Source organism: Anopheles moucheti, chromosome 2, assembly GCF_943734755.1.
Source record: "Anopheles moucheti chromosome 2, idAnoMoucSN_F20_07, whole genome shotgun sequence".
Taxonomy (NCBI): domain Eukaryota; kingdom Metazoa; phylum Arthropoda; class Insecta; order Diptera; family Culicidae; genus Anopheles; species Anopheles moucheti.
This window is the reverse complement of record NC_069140.1, coordinates 97,105,355-97,121,007: the sequence shown is the minus strand read 5'-3', so window position 1 is coordinate 97,121,007 and position 15,653 is coordinate 97,105,355. Positions and strand designations below refer to the sequence as shown.

The window sequence follows — 15,653 nt, the reverse complement described above, 5'->3', positions numbered from 1 at the left end:
CAAGACACAGTCAATCAATGCGGAGGAAACACTGCCGCACAGCCGTGTAGGCCGCACCGATCCCGTTGCTTGTGCGCGCCGTGTAAAAGCGGAATCGAAAGAAGAAAGCGACATTCAATGGTTGCATTAAAAAACGATCGCCCTTCTTCCCCGTTCGCCATCGGTATGGGAAGGGCACGAGGACAACCCGGCAGACACCTCGAAATAAATTCGGAATGATACACACACACACACGCACGAAAACCAGCACGGATAAAAAAAACAAGAAGGGGGAACCTAGTCGATCGAAGAGGACGATCAAAACGTATCTTCAGCGTGTGCGCGCGATGATCGCGTGCGCGTGTTTTTTATGATCATTTTCTACTCTTAATAGGGGTATGTTTTTATTTATAAGACATCCGCGCTTTTTTCCCGTCTTTGCTTTGTGGTGTCTTCAGGTTAGTACGCACCAGGAAAGGAGACTGCTGCTGCTGCTGCGCACGTGTTCGAACATGATGGTTTTTTTTCTCTCGGGTGATTATTTGATTCCCTCTTTCTTTTTGGAGATTTGTTTTCTTGAAGAAGGATCGTTTCTATTTTCTTCTCCGTCGCTTTACATTGCTTTTAGATCGCGATGGCGCGCGCCATCCTGATTGAGAACGATCGGGAAAGGTTTAATTGCGGATTTGGTCGGGTTATTTGTTTTATTGGTGACAAAAGCCGATCAATTATGTTTTGACACCTTAAAAGAGTGAATTTAAGATTGGAATTTGCTCTCATTATTAACCTTCATGATGAACGATTTGAATAATAACCAATTTGATTGATTAATAAATTGGTTTTAAGGTATAGCTTTCTTATTTAACAGCTCTTCATTTGAAAGATGTACTCAAGATCTCGTCCCGGAGAGCTCAAGATTTATAAGTTGTTGAGTGCAGCAATAATTAATGTGACATTTTTATATTCATATTCATATTCAATCGATGTTCAATACTCAAATTCAATATAAATGCAATCCTGGAATTGCATTGGAAAATCCTGTTGCGCTCTACTGCCACAGCTGTCGGACGAAGTCAACTAAAATAAAAAACGCGCTGTCCAACAAACAAACATTTGGCCAACAAAAAAGTAAGCGGAACAAACAAACCTGTCCCGGGGCAGCCTAGGGATCTTCGCAGATGAGAAGATGTCGCTTCCTGGACGTTATTTTTTTTTTTTTGTTGCTCCAAACCAACATTTAAAAAACACACACACACACCAGATGAAAATTGCTTCGAAAACTATTACGTTTTACGATATTTGTTTAAATTACCGCACCGTTACGCACGGTTCGTTCGCTCACTCGCACCAAGCAGAAACTGCGCCGACCTCTGTTTGCATGTCGGCGGCCTGTTTGCGGTGCTAACAGGTGGGCTGATAATTGTTTGGCCTATGACAGTAAAACACTTTTTTTTGGCCAAATTATTTTTTTGTATTCAACATACGTCCCTTCAAGGGCGATACACCGATTTTAGCGGTCTTGAAATTTTTCGATACCCTTTTTGTAGTAGTATTTGTCCTTTGCCTCAAAAAAGGCCTTTGGTTCGGCGAACACCTCTTTATCCGACGAAAATTTCTTCTCAGAGGACATCCTTTTGGGGTCTGAGAAATGGAGTTTGTCACTGGGAGCCAGATCTTTGAAATACTGTAGATGGTGAAGCATTTTGTGGCCTAATTCATGAATTTTTGCCATTGTTTTCACTGATTTGTGGCACGGTGCGTTGTCTTGACGAAACAAAACTTTTTTTTTTCAAATGCGGCCGTTTTTTGGCGATTTCGTCCTTCAATCGCTCCAAAAATTTGATGTAATAGTCGCTGTTAATGGCATTTTCTTTCTCAAGATAATCGATGAAAATATTCCTTATGAATCCCAAAAAACTGACGCCATAACCTTGCCAGCTGATTGTTGCGTTTTCCCCCGCTTTGGAGCAAGTTCATCGCGTCCAGTCCACTCGGATGACTGTCTATTGGACTTTGGAGTGAAATGGAGAAGCCAAGACTCATCCATGGTAACATACTGACGCAAAAACTCGGATTAAATTCGCTTAAACAGCTCCAAACACTGCACCGAATCATCAAATCGTTGTTGTTTTCAGTCAAATGTGAGCTCGCGCGGCAGTCATTTTGCACAGGGCTATCTCATATCCAAATACTCGTGAACGATATGTCCAACACGTTCCTTAGACATCTTTAGGGTGTCAGCTATCTCGATCAGCTTCACATTATGGGTGTTCTTAAAAATTTTGTGATTTTTTTAAATGTTTTCTTCTGTAACCACCTCTTTTGGGCTTCCACTGTGTTCACCGTCCTTAGGGCTCATTTTACCACTTTTAAATTTAGCATACCAATATTTGATGGTTGATTTTGGTAGAGCAGTGTCCAAAGACTCTTCATCATGCCAATTTTTGGCTATAACCATATGTTTCCCCTTCAAAAACTAATATTTTATCATCACGCGAAATTACTTCTTTTTCATGATTACTCAAAACACAAAAGTTGCGTCACACAAAATGCTCTAGCTCCTTAGGTTGTGGCCCGAGTGCTGTCAAATTTGGACAGAATTCGTTTGAAGGTTGGTACAAACGAAATATGATATGGATAAAAATCTTCTAGCGCGATAAATGTGTTAGGCCAAACAATTATCAGCCCACCTGTTAAAACCGAACCCACCACCACCACCACCAGTGTCCGCCGGTGTTGCGGGATGTCCGTGCGTGCGTGGGGAAAATATTCCACCGGGAAGGACACGCCGTGTATGTGTGCGCGGTGCACCGGAATCGACCGAGGGTACGGGAATCAGGGCATCGACGGGCACGGGCAGCTTAAAAACCAAAAATCACCGGATTGGACCGGTCGTAAAAGACCGCGTTTGCGAGGGGTTGCCATTTTTGGGTGATTTTCGGTTTATTGTTTGTTGACCCATGGTCGCATTGTTTCCAAATTTTAATCCTAATTGTAGGCCCTTTGTGAAACACCCGGGCCCGGGTTCCGATGCTGACGATGGAGACGGGGCCCAATTACGGCCGTTCACATCCAATCGGTGTGTGGAACGTTTCGAAACGCCGAAATGTTTGCTACCTTCACCTCAAAAAGCAACACCACTGTTTGTTTTTATCTTGTATTATTGGACGGGTCCTCCTACGTCACCTCCCAGTATTAGAAGTTTGCCGGCGAGTCTTGTACCTTGAGCCGACGCTCAAGGGGTTGTCGGGCCAGCCGTATGGGTAGTAGTGTCGACCGTCGATGGCCGTAATTCACTGACCAAATTGCTCCCATTTTGCCTACCCACCAATCTCGCCTTCTACTGACGATCAACGGGCGATCGCTACCTTCCTTCCGTACCCGAACCGCCCGTTCAGAAAATAATCATAAAAAGTTTTCCTCCACCCACCAAAAGCTACGGGGAAGGTGTTTTTGGGTACGGGCTACGGTTTGGTTTTGTCCATAAACCGAGCCAAAAAAGGAAAGCGAACCATCCGAATGTCGAAATTTCCGTACGGCTGAGACACCATTAAAAATCAAACGTCAAATTTGCAAACGTCAAAAAAGCATTAGAGCATTTGAGGAACTGTTAACGGGGACGAGAGAGAGAGAGGGGAAGGCATCATTCGTACCAACTTCCAAAAGCTATATGGATCAGGGTTTTCCACCATAAAGCACTACGGCTGGGTATCATAAAAAAGAGCACAATTTTGTCACAACAGTTTAGGACCAATAAAAAAGTGACCAATTGGAACGGTTTTGCCGAGCACCTTCCAGAGACATTGAGCCCGTTGCGGAGGTAAACTATCGCATGCTGGAAGTACAATTAAAGGCAGTTCGTTTATAAAAACGTTCGTAATATAGCCGGGCCTGCATAAAAGACACTCACTGCTCAATGCTGTTGACTTTGTTTGACCTGTCAATAGCACGGAAAACAAACAAATGCTCTCAATTAATAAGACGGCGCGGGGTGTGCTTGCCTAACTTTAAATGACAATTGAAAACATTCATGTAAGCGCGAGGTGGTATGTAATAGTAGGCAAAGCATACCTGCCATCAGGACTGTCCCTCAATATCCAGCCCGACTGCTCAGGTGATGGACCGCCGGGCCATTGCTACCTTCAGTGTCACCGGGGCGTACACCAGGTCAACTCCTTCACACGACGCACAGGCAAAACATCATTACGAACTTTGCAAACAAACTCCTCTCCGTTTCGCGATTCAGCGCCATAAAATTAAATTAGCAACCAAAGGCAAACATACAGACCAAAACGCTGAAATTCTAGCTGACCGAAATCGAAACCTCGTAAAAAGGGTCAACGGGTACTAGACGTAGTACGCTACGGGGTAAGCGTCCTCGCCGGCATTGCAATTCCCAGCAGCCGGCTAATGAAGGAAAGGAGGATCCCGTAACGATCCGTCTTGCAATCGCAGGGCGTGTAGGTGGGACAGATGGGTTGTAAGATCCTCTCCTCGTCCATTGTCTTTGACCGGCGGGTCCATAGCGGTCGGTGCTGGGTGCTGGGAGATTATGTTTGTTTTGCCAAAACAAAACACCCTTTCGTTTCGTCCGGGCCACAAAACCATCCCGGGGGATAAGGCTCAAGCTGAAAGATCGCGGGTATCGCTGTCGGTGGTTTTGTCACAGCAGGGAACCGTGATCCTTCACCATGGCCTCAGACAGGTACAGATGCAGCATGTTTAAGCAGTTTAAGTCTCTCAAAAGGGTTAGACGAAAAATGTGCAAAACAACATCACCGGGAACGGGGGACATGTGAACGATTACGTATCATAAGATCACTTCCTCAGTGCGAACCCGTATTGCGAAAATAGAAACCTAAATGTGCGGCGCGTAAAGTTCCAGAACATTTTCCCAAGGTCCGCATATGGAACTGGTTGGCGCGGTTACGAGACACAACTGCCCGTGCTGCCCGAAGGGGCTTGCAGTTTAATTACCACACTCGAACCAGTTTCCATACCTATGGTTTCCCTTTGTTCGTTTGAGGGTCATCTAGTGCCGCTGGGTACGGGTGTGGGTCTTTGTATCGGAGTAGGTAAGTTGCATAAACCCACCAACCGTTATCGAACGCTTCAAACACCCCAATTGGGAAAGATTCCCGATGGTGAGTAAACTCTGGCCACGCCAACGGACGGCAACAATTAAAAGGCCCACAAGTGCGCTCTATTACGATTTCTCCGAGATCTGTTTGATAGCGAGTTATTGGGCGCTCGGCCGATGCGTTATACAAGCCAGCAGCAAACGAAACACGATTGATCGGGAATTTGGTCATTCCGGTTTCGACAACGATTGCTTAAGCGAGTCTTCCTCCGGGTACATTTCGACGGTTGACGTAACCGAGCGTTATCGTTTGTTGCTTGCTTGCCTCAAGAAGTAGCTCAATCGTCAAAAAGGCACAAATCTTGCCAAACCCGGAGTGAAGCGCTGCGTTGTCTCGAAAACGATGCGCTAAAGATGAAGGTACGTGTCCAGGTAACTGGTCAGCATCTGGTCCCTTTTTGACGCTTTGTTTGTGTGCGCCCTGGAAGGATATCCTTGTCCCGCAGGAGAACTCGAAAAAAGATGAACGTGAGCAATTAAAAATTTGAATACCAGCGATTAGGAACGAGGTGGTTCGTTCCTGTCTTCTTCGTGCATCTTAAACATTTGCCACAAATCACGAGAGAGAGAGAGAAAGAGAAGATCCTTTCCAGCAAGGAGTTCCGACATCGGGTGAAAGTAAAGCGAAAATTAAAATATGATTTTTTCCCTTTTTCCCGTGTTTTCCCGGTTTGTGAAAGAGTGGGGATAAAGTGCGTGAATGCTTACGCATCCCGCAACCAGGCACCCCATAAAACAGTACGCCAAAACGAGACAACCGGTTGTAGGAATCGGGGTGTTTTTTTGTGCAACACTTTTTGTCGCCCCGGTGCAGGACATCCGAACATTGTTTTCCCTTTATTTTTCTCTCCATGTTGGTAGCGGGTTTGTTCAAAGTGTTAGTGAACCGCCGGGTAGGGGAAGAAAATATTAGATCGGAGCAAAAAAAGGTTTTCCGAAAGGATCACCCTAACGAGTAGAAGGATACCTTAAGAGAAACTCGCTTCATCGAAAGGGAAGATGGAAAACCCTCTCTTCGCTTTCCACCGAGCAGCGAGAATTCTCTCCGAACGCACACCATCAAACGAAGGGCCCAGCATTGTTGTGCTAGGTCAGCAAAACATAAAAAAGGGGAAAATGATCAAACAAACAAACAATCGCCGAATTTAACAGCAAGCGCGAGAGAGGGAGAGACTAAATTACGTAAAAAAAAAAACGGTTCAGTTAGGGGAAAGAGAGCATTTCCACGAAATTCACCCTCTATCGCATTCAAACACGCACACATCCAACCAAAACTCTTGTTTGAATGTACGTGAGAAAAAGAAGGGATGAAATGGCGTAGGAGAGAGCGCACCCTTATTTGATGGCGGAAAGAAAGAGAGCAATGCTTGTTTCGGTGCTCGAAGCTGTTGCACTGTCCCGCAACGGGAACGAGAGAGCAACATAAGGGTTGTCAAATTCCGACCACGTACGGGTGTGTGCGTGTGCTGTTGTTGCCGCTGGTACCACACTTTTCTGACGTTCTGATTTCTATTATTTTTCAGCGAACACTCGCGTGCCGCCACTCAAAGCCGACGGTTGCCGTGCCGTTTGGGCTTCGATCTCCTTCAGGAAAAAAAAACACACACAAGGCGCCTTTCGCTACCTTCGCATCCTTTTTTGTTTTATCCGCGGCCGTAACCTTTTTGTCCATTACCCTCTCCCCTCCCCGGGTGTTGGACAATTGTGTCACATTCCGGCGTGCTCCCAAAGCGTGCATCTCCAGCAGCGCTCGTCAGTCGTTCGGTGTCCATTCACGAAATCGGTCGCAAAGCAGCCGACCAACCTGAAGCATCAAACATTCAGGAAGTTCCTGCAAACACAGCCAAGTGTGTGCAAAGTGCATTCGAACGTGTGACGTCGTTTCGTTCCGTTTTGTTAGCGTGAAATATAGTGAATTAAGCGAAAGTGAATGAATTATGCGAACAAATCGAAAGTTTTCTGTGAGAAGCAAACAGCACCATCCAACAATTCCTGAAACGAATTCGAATTAAGGCGCTATTTTTATGGCAACATCGAATGCATCAATACTGCAAACATTTCTAACCACGGTTCCTTCCGAAAGTGACTCAGTGACCTGCGGGCGTGTGCAGTGTGTTTAAGTGGAAGGATACTTTACTAGTGCGATATTGATAACCAACCCTTGGTTAACCCATAACCGTCGTGAATAACAGTGCGGTTTCGTGTGAAGTTGCATGTGCGGAAAAGAGTGTTAGCATAAGGCATTCACACTTCAAACGAGCATCGGGAAACGCAGTGTTCGGCTACGGATCATTCACCGGCAACGGTAAACTACGGAACCAGCAAGTGACAAGGCAGTTATGGCTTTGTCGCTTCTGCAGGACGCTCAAACAGCAAGAGGTAAGGATCGCCAACAAGTCTCACTACCACTTCCAGCACACAGCACGTCCAGCATTACGCATAGAACCCGCGTGAGCAGAACCGCACGCGAAGGGTTAGATTGCTTTAATTGATTCAATTTAAAGACCAACGGTGGGTCTTCGAGATCAAGACGAACCGTGAATGAAAGTGAAACTTGACTGCCCGGGCGGTTTGATATCGTTCGTCTCGCGCACATCCAACCACAGCTGATGCGGCCCCAACAATCCCTTTTCCCCGAGCGTCCTTATCGCTAACACAAACACCGTGTCACCGTGGCTCCATGCGCAGTGCAAGGTCTCTTTCGCGTTATGTACTACATAAGGACACGGTTAAGGCTAGCCGGATCCTTTCACTTTTCATTCACACTCTCCGGGTGGCTTCACTCTTTCGCGCGAGTTAAATTACGCGGAGTGAGGACATCCATTTATGTTTTGTTGCTCGCATCAAAGCAGAGATGTAGAGACATTATTTTGAAAACATTTTATGGGAATAATACTCTAATGAATACTTCCTTAAATATGATTTGAGCAAATGGAAAACAGTTGAAAAGAAACCCTTTAAATCCGTGCAATACTTTTTGAAGGTCATTCAGTTAAGAATAAATCTTAAGGGAAGAGGAATTGGTGTTTTATAATACCTTGATGAGACATTATTTTCTTACTCTTTTTTAATTGCAAATAAGAGGTTTAGCTTGTGGATTTTATAAGGTTTTTATTTTTTTAATAATACCACTACAATTCCCGGGGATTTGCTTCCAAATGTTCTTTTCGCAAATACCGACGGCAATTTCAACAAGAACCAAATTTAATCAAGCACACGATTCGTTCACCCCCGAAATGAAAAGGGAAATAAATAAAACCACCACCCACCCACACACACACACACGCTCGTGCGTTAGAACAGGCGTAATGTAAACAAGAATTAATTTCACTTCCTGATCCTGGATAAACGAGAAACAACACCAAACAACAAAAAAAAATAACAACAGGAAACTCAATCAAGCTAGCTCACATGAAAAGCCCGAGAAAAACCGGAAAGTAAAGAAATAAATATGTAATATGAAAAAAAAAATCTTCTTCCGCTGAAAGGGGTTTTGCTGAGGAACTCTTTCACCATTTCCTTCACTAAACACCCTAAACATGCTCATTTTCCACCACCCCCTTACTACGCGGTGGAATGCCAAAACGTGGCGAGTTCTAATTTTGACGAATGAAAGCGAAACAAACAAACAAAAACCAACGTAAACAATCAATACAGGCTCCATTGATAAGCGAAGGGAGAGAAAAAGAGAGAGAGATAAGAAAAAAAACGCGAGGAGAGCAGCAGAGTGACGTTAAATAAAGGATTAAGTTCACCACGGATGAAATACGCGTGGCACGAAATACCGAGCGCGCCAAAAACCGCCCCAAAAGCACACACACACACTCGCTCCAACATCATGCGTGGCGAAAAATAGCAGTAATAATAATAGCAGCAACAAACAACCCCTCCAACGCCTACTGCAAGGATATCGTTTTCCATTCGCGAGCGCGTGTATGTGTGCCGGTGGGGTTTGTTGTTGCCGGAGCAACAGCCACACACTCGCGAGTATGCGCCACCCTTTCGACGTGTTTGGGCGGGGAGCAAAAGGGAGGCAAAATTGGGTCGTGGTGATGGGTGGGAAAACCCATTCAATCCGTCTCGCCGCGGGCTCGACGGTAGACGATGACACGGCAAGGACGTGGTCGGTCCGACCGGCGGGGCTTTGTTTTGTTGCTCGGCTGCTCAGCTTGGTCGCGTACACACATGAGACGGATCCTGTTTTCCGGGTGTGTTTTTTTTTTTGCTGTTTCATCCGCACACTACGATGTGTGCAGATTTTCCGACACACACCGCCGTGTTAGTATGTGTGGCGGTACCGTACGAGTTAAGGCAACTCGTTTGGCATACTCGTTGCGTTCGGGTTTGAAGAGAGCCGAGAGCCGAAAGGATCTGTTTTGCACGACCAAAGGATACGTGACGGTTTACGTGCTCACATGGAGCCGGCTTTCGCTTTCGTTTGCCGGCATTTGCCGGAACATACGGAGCATTTCCTGGGTCTAGAAATAGTACTATGTGCCGTGTAGTCAAACATTGGCTCAAACAGCTATGTTGTGTGTTTATTTTTAGAAGATCTTGATGAAAGGCTGAAAATACTTTTATCCTTTCATTCTTAAAGCAATTTTACGGTTTCATATTATTTATGGAATATTCTTCATTCTCTTCCTATCATCTTCTTCATAGGATTAGCCGCCGTCCGTACGTTGCAAGGTATGAACCGTGACGAAGAGCGTAGCCTGTCGGTTTCCCCGCCACTCACCGGCCAGCGCCAGCAGCACCATCTCGGTATGAGCTTCCAGCACACGCCCTCCCTTTACGGTGGATTCCACCCAGCGACCGCTTCCGCCATGGGTATGCTTGCCCCGCAGCTGCTAGCCGCCAACCAGACGGCCGCAGCCGCACTGATGGCCGCCGGACTGCCCATGTCCCTGCGGGCATCGCTCGCCACCGGTCTCTTCCCACCGCATGCTGCCCTGTTCGGTGCGTGGGCACCTCCGACGCCCACCAGCAATAACAGCAGTCCCCCACCGCCCCAAAGCCCGATCTCACCCGCCCTCAGCCATAAGAGCTCCAAGTCGCTGAAGCTAAGTGCAGCGGCCGCCGCCAACAACAACAACAACAGCAGCAGCACGAACAACAACCACATCGTGTCCACCACGTCCGAGATACTGCCACAGACGAAGAAGCTCACGAAGCGGAAGCACCAGGCAGCGTCCCGCAAGGAATCGGCCGCATCGCACCATCACCACCATCTGCATCATCTGATGCGGTCGCCGAGCCATTCGCATCCGCACCATCTGACGATCCCGGTCGACATTCCGGTAAGTCCGGGACCAATCTCACCGCCGACCTCTGGCTCATCGCCGCAGTCGAACGGTAGCGTCGAACTGCCGACCACGATCACCACCACGACCACCTCGAACAACAACAACACCTCCTCGTCGACGTCCTGTTCGTCGGTGACGTCACGCGATCCCTCCCGCGACAAGGTGTTCACCTGCAAGATCTGCAGCCGATCGTTCGGCTACAAGCACGTCCTGCAGAACCACGAGCGAACGCACACGGGCGAGAAACCGTTCGAGTGTCCCGAGTGCCACAAACGGTTTACGCGCGATCACCACCTCAAGACGCACATGCGACTGCACACGGGCGAGAAGCCGTACTCCTGCACGCACTGCGACCGCCAGTTCGTGCAGGTGGCTAACCTACGCCGGCACCTCCGTGTGCACACCGGCGAGAAACCGTACGAGTGCGAGATGTGCGACCAGAAGTTCAGCGACTCGAATCAGCTGAAGGCGCACATGCTGAGCCACAGCGGCCAGAAACCGTTCCACTGTGATAGGTGCAACTCGAGCTACCGGCGGCGGCACCATTTGCTCCACCACAAGTGCGGTCTGCCGAGTCCGCCGACACCCGCCGTCAGTCCCGCCGCCAGTGGCGATCACCTGTCCGACCATGCCAAATCCGTGTGCGGTGGGTCCGAATCGAGCGATCTGTCGCTGGACGGACTGTCCAAGATTCCGACCACACCGGGCATGCTGTTGCATCAGAAGTTCCCCGGTTTGACGCTGCCGCTCAGCTTCGGTCCACTGCCGGAGGTGAAGGCTGAGTCCGGTGCTGCCGCCATGGATCTGCGTGCGTCTAGTCGGTCTCGTACGCCCCAACAGATCGCGCACATCAAGAGTGAACTGCCCGAGCAGACGGAACCGGAGGATCTTAGTATGCATTCGCCCCGCTCGCCCGTCTCCATGGAGGAGCTGGACGAGCTGGACGATGCGGCCACACTCTACCTCAAGCAGCGCCAACAGCTGCTCCAACAACAGCAACAACATCACGGGATGGAGCTGTAAGCGAACAGGGAAGACAACACACACACAACCAAAAGAAACTCCTCGACAAACACACACACGCATATAAACACACTCAGTCACACAAACTCACCTCAAGATGCCAATCTATGAACTAACTAAAGAATTACTGTTAAGAGCCACTTATACTACTGCTGCTAGAGCGTGTTGACAGTGGCGCCCTCTATACAAAAAAGGTTAATATAGGAGAATTTATATATATGCCCCAGGAAAGCTCTGGATCGGGGATGAAAACATTTATGTGTGTATGTGAGCTAGAGAGAAGGGAGAAGAGAAGCGCAGAGATAGAGGGAGAGTGAGAGAGGGAGATAGAGAGAATGAGGAACTCTTCCTGAATCGCATCCTCATGAACGTGTATATATAAATGTATGAGCCTTTGAAATCTCGATGTACAAAGTAATCTTAAAACGTTATCCTTTTTGCCGATCATCCTCTCCAAGATGATCTTCCCTTTCTTTTATCTCTCTCCCGCTCTCTCTCTCTCTCTTTCTCGCTCGTTCGGTCTCTTGCTCTTTCTTACAAACATTTTTACGAGGAACATCAACCTTCACACAAGTCACAATGGTTCAGGGAGCTTAAATTGGAGCTACTCTTTTAAGCGAATGCTTTTTATGTTAATGTTTGATGAGACCATTCACTGACTCGCAGCACGTACATACACACACGCAAAGAGAAAACAAACACATTTGCTCATTAGTTTCGTTTCGGTCAAGCCGGTTCCTCAATCCCTATCGCAAGCGGAGGATTGCACAGGTACGGTTTGGCTTTTGGTATACAAGTTCCTCCTCAATAGTCTCGCGGCTGAAGAAAGCAAACGCAGCAAACAAAGCAACAGCAAAAGGAAGAAGCAACACGAATAGTAAACGGCATCAAGAAACGTTACCTCACCTTGCTTCTGGTGTCCCTTTGAGTCCCCTCCACCTCCCATCATCATTCCCTTCCAGCAGTTTTTGAAACCATCAGTCCTTTTCCTCCATTTTTGCGTACCGCCTGCTTGTGAGGGTGAGATCGCGAGGATCGATCTGGGATCGTTTCGTTTCGTTGGGTGGTTTGAGCAAACAGTAAGCAAACGGAAACCATGGTGCTTCTTCGTCTCCCTGGCATCCATAGACATCAGTGCCAAACGCGTTTCGCCTTTTTGGCAGGGTCACACACACGAACATGTGTCGTTTCTGTTTTATTTCTGGGGTAATTAAGTCAAATTCGTTTTACATGGCAGCAAAATCAAAATTCGTTTTTAGTTGAAATGAGTTAGTTATACGAAACAGGGGTAAACAAAAGGTCTGTTTAGGTTTTGTAAGTACAGTCGTTTAAGGTGGGTTTTTTTATTGGGCTCCATCGGGTGGAAACTTTAGCAAAATGGTGCGGTTATCTATTAATATTATTTTTCTTTATTTTGAAAATAAAACATATTTAAACGTTTTTTTTTAAACCAAGAAAGCGCAAAATTAACTACAAAACCATGTTCTTGTGTTGTTTTATGTTATTTATGTGTAAGAGAATGATTGTTTTTTAATGTGTTTATTGATACTTTTTTATCGTTTATTTTTCGTAAGTATGAGTCAGATTTTCCATAAGCATCAACAGTTGTCTTCGGTTTGCGCCGTCATGTCCTCCCTTGCGTTCGTTTCAGTGTTAACCCCTCGATTCAGAACGGTTCTTTCACCTCGTTCCGGAAGTTCCGCCAGGAACACTGACCTAATCGCTACACGGTTGGCCTTTCCTCTCTATCTGCCGGACATTATAAACAACCCAACCCGCATTCCGAACCCTTCCAGGATAAAGGGGTTGGTTTTTTTTCTCGACCGAGGCTCAACCCCATAAATTCCTTCTACCCACCCATGGGTCATGGGTCGATTAGGGACATGTTTTACATACATGCTTGACCTAAACCGATCTTTCCCTCGGGGGATTTTTTGGTCCTCCGCCAAGTGGTAGATTTCCAAGACGATCCAAGACGCCACAATAAATCCCTCCACACTGAGCTCCAGGACACACGGTGGAACGGGGAAGCAGTGATTTTCATTCAATAAAATAACAATTTGCTACGGATTGGGGGTGGATTTAGGGATGTCCAGTTGCTGGAGAGAGCGATAAAAAAAGAGTAACGCAAACGGGTTGTTCCTGCTTGGTGCAACTATTTCGGCAATCTTTTGCCACCGAATGAAAAGGGTTTTTGATGATTTCTTGATAAGGGTGTGAATTAGGGACTAAAGCGGCGTAATTTACACCCTTGTTTTTTGTTCCTGGAACCGAAGACGGACACTGACACATGGTAAGGCACGCACGTAAACACACACTCTTTTGGACGATTGAATGCAATTAGAGAATGGCAGTGGAATGTTTGTCTTCACGCGAAGATATTTATCATAAAAAGGTTTACCAGCTCCAGAGCGAGTTGATAAAGGTTAATAATCGTTCAATGGGTGAGAATGGTTGCCCTTACATTTCTTCAAATCGATCTCCGGCGAAAAAAAAGTACCCATTTGAATGTTCTGCCCAGGGACACGACAGACAGTTCTCAATGTAGCAAGAGAAAACATTCTTTTAAAGTGCGAAAAGAACATTCTGCACAAAAACTGTACCTTTTGCCCTTGCAAAATTATTGCAAACCAAGGCCATTGTTGCCGGCAGCCGCCGGACCTTTCCTAGCCGATCGACCAAACCGAATATTTATTTGCAAAACTGTGGAACTGTCTCACCCCCGAAAACCCTATAGTCCTGCATGCCCATACGCTCCAATTGTGGCCATAAATATCGACAAAATAAACCATAAACCAATCCGTCTGCTTTCGCACCGGGCAAGCCTTGGTATTGCTTTACCAGGCGGTACGATCCTCTGCCATTGCCATCGTTTTACAATCCACCCCTCTAGTATCCCATGGTGGCCATGTCCTTGAATATGGTTCCGTTTGCTTGATCGTCCCTTTCGGTGTGTAAATAATTACATGCATTTAAACTGGACCAACTGGTTGGTACCAACATCATCCTATACGTTGGGTGTTCTGTTGTTGCTGTTGTGTCATCCCATGGCAGGTAAACCGCCAGACCGTAGGCAGAACTGTGGCAGAAAACAATGGTCATGTTTCCTTTCCAAAACCCAACGAAACGTAAACCCATCGATCGATTTAGACCGGTTCAATACACCCGAGCGGATGGTTGCGAAAATTCCTGTAATACGCTGTAAATAGTCGACGACGCCAACATTTCATCTCCTCATATACGTGTCACGTGGTATTTTAGTCAAAAAGAAAAGAAAAAAACACAAACACGGTGGTACAATTTAAGCTAGATGTTTTGTCAGTTTCAGTGGTTGGAACGGATTATAATTGTTAATGTTAATGATGTACGCTCTAATACACCTAGGCACAGCTAGATAATGTAATGGACTAATTGCCAAAAACAAGAAAACAAATGAAAGAAAACGGTGTCCCTCCTGATAAGAGTTCATTTAAGCAACAATAAACAAATTTGAAAAAGTTGATTGAAGAACGTTTAGAAGAAATTGGATAAAAATTTGTGCAATGCAACGAAATACGTTTCAGTTAGGTCTTTATTTTCCTGCCCTTTTTTAACAAAATAATCAAAATATTAGTGATTTGTTTGCAATTCATCTGAGTTACTGTTATCACCTAAGTTAATGTGTAGTCAAAATTAATTAAACAAATATAAAATGATATTACTTCCATTCTTATAAAAGCCATTGTACAGAACAGCTTCCCAAGCACTCTTAGAGCACAAACACAAAGTAAAACCCGAAGAAAAACAGAAGTAAACAGATTCCAATCATATATAAATGTGTATCGTCTTGTATGATTAGGTGTTGGTTAGCAATGTTCTTAAGGATGAGTCAAAACTGTTAAACTCCCTGAAAAAATAAGAACAGTAAGAAACTGTCCTCAATAACTATTGCCGTAACATATAAAAAGGCAGAAAAAGAAATTATACGAGAGCACGCAAAAGCTCTCCTGTGACCATAGTACAAATTTTTGCTCTACAACCAACAAACGGAATAAAAGATGCAAACCATAATGTCATTGTAATATCTCGTAAGCCAATTAAATACCTTATATGCACTTTGCTGCAAACTGATGAAGAAATTGTAACTACCTCATACACCGCTGGAACCCTGATGGGAATGGGAAAGAAACCAGGGGGAAAAACTGAAGCAGAAAACTCAAACCCAC

At 45.9% G+C, this 15,653-nt stretch overlaps 2 protein-coding genes across 2 annotated transcripts in view; one reads left to right on the top strand and one right to left on the bottom strand.

Moving 5' to 3' along the window:
* LOC128310620 (microtubule-associated protein futsch) overlaps positions 1-15,653 on the bottom strand; it is a 338,371-nt gene that overhangs the window by 260,618 nt on the left and 62,100 nt on the right. The window lies entirely within an intron of this gene.
* LOC128310626 (protein krueppel) lies at positions 7,459-11,448 on the top strand. Its single transcript, XM_053047314.1, has 2 exons — positions 7,459-7,498; positions 9,782-11,448. Exons 1-2 carry the CDS (start codon positions 7,459-7,461, stop codon positions 11,446-11,448), a joined length of 1,707 nt encoding a protein of 568 aa, XP_052903274.1.

Coding starts and splice junctions, on each gene's coding strand:
- LOC128310626 (XM_053047314.1), top strand. CDS start 7,459: ATGGCTTTGTCGCTTCTGCAGGACGCTCAAACAGCAAGAG. Junction 7,499..9,781: donor GGACGCTCAAACAGCAAGAG/GTAAGGATCGCC, acceptor TCTTCTTCATAG/GATTAGCCGCCGTCCGTACG.